At 42.7% G+C, this 7,381-nt stretch overlaps 1 protein-coding gene across 3 annotated transcripts; it reads left to right on the top strand.

The window, feature by feature from the left end:
• Positions 1 to 269: 269 nt before the first annotated feature.
• Positions 270 to 5,753, top strand: LOC112161484. Of its 3 annotated transcripts, none has more exons than XM_024296632.1 (11): positions 270 to 424; positions 889 to 1,003; positions 1,260 to 1,432; positions 2,065 to 2,190; positions 2,275 to 2,430; positions 2,603 to 2,733; positions 2,808 to 2,950; positions 3,694 to 3,812; positions 5,148 to 5,295; positions 5,403 to 5,507; positions 5,596 to 5,753. In XM_024296632.1, exons 1-10 carry the CDS (start codon positions 389 to 391, stop codon positions 5,462 to 5,464), a joined length of 1,209 nt encoding a protein of 402 aa, XP_024152400.1. In that variant the 5' UTR covers positions 270 to 388; the 3' UTR covers positions 5,465 to 5,507; positions 5,596 to 5,753. The 3 variants fall into 3 exon arrangements, with proteins under 3 accessions (XP_024152400.1, XP_024152398.1, XP_024152399.1); XM_024296630.2 differs by having other exon boundaries at positions 317 to 433; XM_024296631.2 differs by having other exon boundaries at positions 317 to 433; positions 5,599 to 5,753.
• Positions 5,754 to 7,381: the final 1,628 nt, after the last annotated feature.

Raw genomic sequence — 7,381 nt, forward strand, 5'->3', positions numbered from 1 at the left:
TTATTTAAATGAAAACTTCGGCCGTAAATCCTCAATGAAAGATGGATTTAGATGATTCGTTAGGGAATTAAATAAATATATTTTTCAGTTCGGTTTTTAACTAAACTGTTCAAGGCTGGAAAATGTGTTTTTATTTGTCCAAAATTTTGATCAACTGCGGTCAAAAACACAATTTTTTTATTTATTAATAAACATTAAAACCAGGAAACTACACAGATAGTTGTTCATTTTATTGTTCCTAACCAGCTCCTTATGTTTTGCCGCTCAGTTGTTGCCCCTGGTGGATGTTTCCACCCTCCTCCCCTGTGGCTCTGGTGGAGGACTGTGCAGCTGCCTGTATTTAGTAATCAGTGGCTATTTAGGTTTCAGCCTGTGGGGGTGATCCACCATGCTTCCTAAGCCTAACTTCTGTGCCAACACTGAGGTCTGCTTGGTATTTGAGTTTGTGTTTGTTCTGCTCTTCTTTAAATCTGTCATTTTTCCCTCTTAGGAGGTGTTTCGTTTTAATTCCCCTACTTTGTGGAGTTTTGAGTGGATTCCTGGGTCAAATTGGAGTTCTCTCTGCACCTGGGTTCTAGTCATTCCTTCTGTTATAGGAATACCTGAAACCCAATCAATAATGAGACAAGACATTTTTTTAACCATTATTAAAAAAAAAAAAACACGTGATTCTCCACAGGAAGAGCTAATCAAACTTAATTTAGAGTTGCTATGAAAATATCTCTAATCTGAAGAACAAAATTGTGAAACTCGAAGCTTTTTTATTTTTTCATCTATTTTCTGCAGTTCATTGGGTTCAGATAAAGATATATTCATGTTGATTGATCCATGAGTCTATCCAGCATTGCATTTGTTTTACCAGACTGATGGTCTGCTCTGAATCTGCAGATGCAGCAGAGCTTCGCTCAGAGGATGGATGGTGCCTTCATCTCCATGCTGCGCTGCTATGAGGAGCACCGAGCCGAACACAGCCGCATGCTGAGCAGCTGCTCACAGGCCATCGGTGAGAGGAAGACCAGAAACGGCCGTCTCTGACTGTCTGTGATGACCTGAGCTTAATTCTGTCCTTCAGCAACAAGAACTTTGACTGTGGAGCCACAACACTATTTTAAAAAGTTTTATGTTGATACAAATGGAAATATTCTAAAAGATGTTACAATTTGTGTCTAAATGTAATTTTCAGATAAATGTGAAACTACTGCAGGAGATGTGGAGGATTTGGAAACCACTGAAACTTTTGTGTTTCTGTTCTCTTCCAGATGGTTTGATTACTATGAATGAGGAGGCAGTGAAAGGAGCCATGACCACCATGGAGTCGTTTGTGGGCGGAGTCAGATCGCTGGTCAGTGAGGGCGTGGGTCGCTTTCAGGAGGAGCTGCAGCAGCATGAGGCGCTGTGTCTGCAGGACAAGGAGAGTCTGCTGCAGCTGCTGGTGAGAAGCTCTCCTGATGACCTCAGTACAACAAGTTTGGTTGAAAAATGTCTGAAGGTTAAAGCCTGTATTTATATTAAAATAAAACAATTTTAGGTTAGAAAGTTCAAGAAGTTTACACTTGTAGTCTAAATTACTACACAAAGTACTAAATGTTACATCAAATTTAAAAGCTAATTAAATGTAAAACTTGGGACAATTTAAAAGGTTTAATTGATAATAAATCAAACAAAACAACATACCCCAATGCCTTTTTGGAAGGAGATGATAAAAAAACTACAATCTGGAAATTGTAAGAAATAATTTTAATACTTAAAGGTATTGTTCAGAAATTAAAAATCAATCTGTTTTAACACCATAAAGTTACAGTTTGAAAAAACTAATTTAGTCACAGACTAAAAAAATAAAAAGGTGAAAAGTTGGTTTACAGTGCTAAATAATGTCATAGAAGTCAACTCTGAAATTGGCTAAAAAAAAGTTAAAAGTTTCTAATAAAAGTGAATAGTTAAATCCATTGTATAGCCTCCAGTATCTCTCTTTCTACTAATCCTTTGGTGGACATGGTGGCTGCTTCCTGCTCCAACATGGAGCTGCTGTGAGAATCAGCCTTAAACTGCATTTGTTCTTTTCAGGAGGAATATCGGCAGGACATGGAGGACGTCCTGATAACCAGAACTCTGATGGATCTGACAGTCGTCAAAGAGCTCTGTGACTCTCTGAAATCCTCGGTGGAGACTCAGCGAGCTTTGGCCTCTCAGGTGAGTTCATATTCAGCATCTTTGGACCAAAAACCAAACCTGCATTCAAACTGGTGTGAGAACTGCTCCTCCTCTTCCTGCCAGGTGGAGGCCATGAAGGAGGTGGGCGGGTTCCTCGGCGGTCTGGTCCAGGAGCTGGTGGGTCTGCGGCAGACGGCCGTGCTGGGTCTGGATGCAGTGCAGGCCGGGCACGACAAGCTGGAGAAGGAGATCCAACAAGTGCAGGAGCGACAACAGGCGGTAAGACACTGGAGCCTGTTTGGGTCGACCCTGAGGAACTCCTGAAGAAGCTCATTTAGAGCAATAAAAGGGCGGAGCTTCACTTCTACACACAAACATTAACTAATAAGTTTCACATGAGATTCTGCAGATCTTTTGACTGGAGAACTGAAGCAGCCATCTTTGTTTTCAGAGCATGAAGGACACCATCCAGTGTCTGCAGAACCAGCTCACCCTGCTGTCCATGCAGGTCCTGACCAAGCTGCACTCGGCCTCCAGAGCTCTGCAGACTCCAGTGCTGCTGCTCCAGGAGAGCATCAGCAGGTGACTTTGAAGGTTTTGAGGATTTCTCCTCTGGTGTCTGAACGTCTGTGACCGTCTGGTTTTCTGATCTGCAGCGGCTGCAGCTCCGTGGAGGATCAGCTTTCAGGACGGGCCCAAGTCCTCCACTCCTCCTCCTCCATCGCCTCTTCTCTGCGTCTGACTGCAGACGAGAACCTGCAGCTTCTGACGGAGATGGACGGCTACAGCTCCGTGTCAGGTACGACCTGTCTTCAATCTTTAGATGTACTAGCTGATTAAACCGATTCCTAAAATGTTTTAATTTGAAGTGATGAAACAATGAATGTCTGGGAGGTGAGGCATGTGATGCTCAGAAACTCTGAAAACTTTATGGTTCCTTCAATGCATTTAACTTGTAAACCATATTCACCACTATCTACTGACCTGTAGAGATGCTCTTTTGACTTGAACACCGGAGCCTCTCCTTTAGCTGGAGAATATGGTGACAATGATGAACCACAATGTCACATTTGGAAACACTCAACCGCAGAAATCTGTCCCACAGTGATGCAGTCCAAAACGAGTCCTGCTCCACAGGGGGAGAGCCCAGTTCTTCTGGACTTTAATCCACAAAGGACTGTGGGAGTTCTGGAATATTCTTGGATCGTTTGTAATGTCACTATTGTGAGAGCTGATGGGGTTATTTGGGTTCCAACTACAGGGCATTGAGAAAATACAGTAGTTTTTCAGTAGGATTTCTCCTGTTTCCATAAATCTTTTGATGAGACTCCTTTTTAAAGTTTGACCTTGAGGGTCATTGATTTAAAGTATTCTGAAGTCCTGCCAATCTTCACTTCTGAGACTCACAACTCCCTCACAATTGTAATTCATTTTCCAGAACTGATTCCATTTAGCACCTTGAAAACCTTCCCTTTAGAATTTAGAAAGAAGTCCCCCCTCCTGTGGAGTTTGGGTTTCAGATCAGTGTTGCTGTGACTGCAGGTCTGGTGGAGCGGGACCTCCAGTGGAGCCTCAGAGCCAGGCAGCACGCCGACCGCCAGAACCAGGAGCTCCTGGCCGTGACGGGGGCCATCTCCACTGAAGCTCAGGCAGTCCAGCAGGTACAGACTGTCAAGTTCACATGTCAATGTGCTTCCAAACAGCTTCTCCAATTGGAGGATTCATTTTTTGTCTCTCTTATGTTGCAGTAGATTCTGTTAGTTTTTCAGTAATTACTAGATTCTGTCCTTAGTCTCTAGGTAGATGAACATGCACTACTTCCAATAAGTTAGGAATATTGTGAGAAACCCAGTGGCTGCCGTACACAGCACTTGTATCAGCTTGGATTTTTGGAATTGAGGTTAACTGTATCACTTGGCCTCTTCCATATAATACTCTCACTGTCTAAATTTTTGTGACCAAAACCAAAAAATCCGAGAAACCTTTTCAATGTGTTAAAGGCATATACATATTGATGAATTTCAACATTCTGTTGGTTAAAAAAGCTGATTTTTGGACGAGAAGTCATTTCATGTTCATTATTGGGTCAAGAAAACTCGTCGCCTAAGACACCTGGCAACAGAACGCCTTCGGGTTGGTAAAGTCAGATGTTGCAGGTGCACTTGACGAGTCTCAAAGTGTCATTAGCAGTCATCTCCATTGAAGCCCCCCCGAACAATTTTTTTTTTTAATTAAAAAAAGAAAAACCTTTCCAGTATTATGAATGTGAAGGTTTTAACCAAAATTCCACAGCCTAAATGTCTTAAGGCATTTTTCATGTTCAGCTGAAGCCTCTGTTTCCAAAATCTCCTCTGAAGAGGTGGCTTTTTGAGCTGAGTGAATGTTGGTAGTGAACACAAGACCATGTGACCTGGACAATGCAGTAATGGTCTACTGTCCTGTTCACCGAGTGTCTGCCTTTTACACAAATGATGGTCATGAGTGTTGCTGGAGAACGTGAGGTGAACGATACTCCGAGGTCAACATGGTTTACTTTGGAGGAGGAGGCAGAACAGTTTGAAAAGGCATCACCTGGCGTTCCTGCACGTTCTTCCTGCAAACATTGTAGAACCATCATCATTCCCCCGTTCCACCACCACACTTTCTGTTCATGGATGATAATGCTCCACCACATGGTACCTGAACTGTCAAACCTGGACTTCACGACATCAGAATGCATTACTTCTTAGGACCAACCATGACCTACGACCTAAACCCCGTAGGACCAGCTGAAGAAGACTGGATGATTGCTCTGTCTATTGTCATAACTGCCTGTAGCATTTGTGGAATGAATTTCCTCAAATTGTTCAGTGGGAACATGAGACAATAATTTTTGCAGCAAATGGTGGAAATGGCCAATTGACCATGTCAAGCGGCTGTCTTTAATACTCTCTCAAAGACACCAATAACATCCATAGCTTATCGTTGCTGGTGCATTTGTTTGTTTTCTGCTGCAGAGTGTGCAGACGTTGGGCAGCGAGCAGGTCAGGACGGCTGAGGAGCAACTGTCTGAGCAGCAGCAGGACATGAAGCAGGCCCTCAAAGCCGTGCAGAAGCAGAGCTCTGACTGGACCGAGGACGAGCTGCAGCAGGACGTTCCCACCGGTCAGACTGTCAACCACGTACAAGCGTTGTCCTCCAGAATTCCCAAGGCCTGCAGGTGGCAGGATTTCTGTTTACATGTTTTCTTATCCTTTATCTTCTGTATCCAGGACTCCATGGAAGACGAGATGAGCACTTGCAACCAAAGTTTGGCCATGGACCCGGACTTTGACAAGAACCTCGTCTTCAATGAGAGTGATCATGTCCTATTTAAGGTAAGCTGCAGGCGGCACTTGTCAAAAATGGATCAATCACACCAGCTTTGTGATTCTGGAGCCATTCATTGAAACTTCCTTTCTCTAGCAGGAGAAAGGAGATGGAGGTCTTGAACGATTCCACCTCAGAGATCCAACCTGCTGCCACGTCAGAACTGAAGCTTTTGTCATTCCTTTTTGGTTTATTCAGTGTCGCCTTAAATTTTATTGGTCTTTAAATAAAGTCATGTGTCCTTTTGTCTTGTACATCTAGTCTGTTTAAACTGATAATCTGGTTCTGAGTGCAACATATCCCAGACCAAACCAGCAACCTCATGATGCTGGAAGGGACTTGGTGGATTCTGATGAAGTACAGACTGATGTTACATTTGGCCTCATCGACAGGGGGAGCTGCTGGAATGTGGTTGCACCATTTATACTTTATTTTTATTTTTTTCTCTCCTCCCTCAACGGTAAAGTAAGACGTAATGCCTTCTACAGGGTTGTAAATGGCAAGAAACAAACCCAAATGACAAGAGTACTGAAGGTTGCAGACCCCTGGTTTATACTGAGGTGTGAAAATAATTGGTTATATAATAGTTATGACGTGTAGAAAAAAAAATTGTTGGACATTCTATGTGATGTATTTTTCAATGTCTTTCTCATGGAAGCTAAAAAAAACATTACTGTTGAGTTCTTACTGTTTAGTTCTTGCTGTCTTAACCACATCCAGCTTTAGAAGTTTTCACACTTCTGAGTTTCTGTTTCACTTAATTTCCTTTTGTACTTCTGTACACTTTTAGACGCCAAAGTTTTGAACTTAAAAAGATATTAAAACAGTTTACATTTGTTGAAAAAGTAATAACCATTTATTAAAAAGAAAAACACACACAGCAACTTTGCTTTGCTCCTGTAACCTAATGGTCATGTTTCAGGTTAAATTCCCACGGTAAATAATTCTGTGTAACGGAAGCCTTATGACCACGTGTGTTGCAGGTTAGCTCATATATGTGTGGGTCTTAGAATAAATGCAAACGCAAAAAGTGTTTAACAGTGCATTAAGGATGATGTCATAGAACAGTGGCACATTCAATCATTTCAATTCCACTGTGAAGCAGAAAAGAATTCATGCATGAAAATATATTTTTGCTGCTGCTTTAGCCTCTATCATGAGTCTTGAAGCTGATACAATAAAAGTAGTCTTGCAGGAACCTCACACAGAGCAGAACAACAATCAACGGCATCTTTTCAATGTTTTATACTGCTAGTTATGAAGATGGTTCAGAGCTAGGTCATGCTTGAGGTTGGGTTTTCTGCACTCGCTTCGCTTCTTTACCAGTCTTTTGTTTTTATACAGACTGACTATCCCTCCAGTTCCAGCGACAATGGCGAGGATGAGGATGACTCCACGGATGATCAGGACCACCGTACCCACAGTGGGGCCCTCCACCTCCTTGTAGAAAGGGTTCAGCTTGGCCGCGCTTTCCTTCTCACTCACAGAGTTCTCGACTTTGCAGAAAAACTCTTTAATCTTCCGTGTGTCCGCGTCATTCTTTATCTCCAGTTTCTTTGTCGTTGACTTTTTCCAGTCTTGGTCTCCTCCTTTCCAGAAGTAGCTGACGGTTCCGGCGCTGTCAACATTTCCTTCACAGTGCAGTGAACAGCTGTCCGACGTTTCGGAGCACGCCAATGGTTTCACATCAACCGTCGGGACAGGAACTTCTTTGATGAATTTTACTTGAAATCCGACATCTTGGATTACATTATTGATTTCAATGGTGTATTTTCCGCCATCTTCCAGTTTTAGCTTGGATATCGTTATTTCTCCAGTGGAAAAAACCAAGCTGGTTCGGTCCTTGAACTGACCGTAATATTCAGGCTTAGCCGTGCTGCTG

This window comes from Oryzias melastigma, linkage group LG15 (assembly GCF_002922805.2).
Source record: "Oryzias melastigma strain HK-1 linkage group LG15, ASM292280v2, whole genome shotgun sequence".
In the NCBI taxonomy this organism is placed as follows: Eukaryota; Metazoa; Chordata; class Actinopteri; order Beloniformes; family Adrianichthyidae; genus Oryzias; species Oryzias melastigma.

Excerpts from the sequence above, each read along its gene's own strand:
- LOC112161484 (XM_024296630.2), top strand. The coding sequence starts at position 389 with ATGCTTCCTAAGCCTAACTTCTGTGCCAACACTGAGGTCTGCTTG. Across the intron at positions 2,734-2,807 it reads CTCCAGGAGAGCATCAGCAG|CGGCTGCAGCTCCGTGGAGG; the intron begins GTGACTTTGAAG and ends TCTGATCTGCAG. Across the intron at positions 5,296-5,402 it reads GCAGCAGGACGTTCCCACCG|GACTCCATGGAAGACGAGAT; the intron begins GTCAGACTGTCA and ends TTCTGTATCCAG.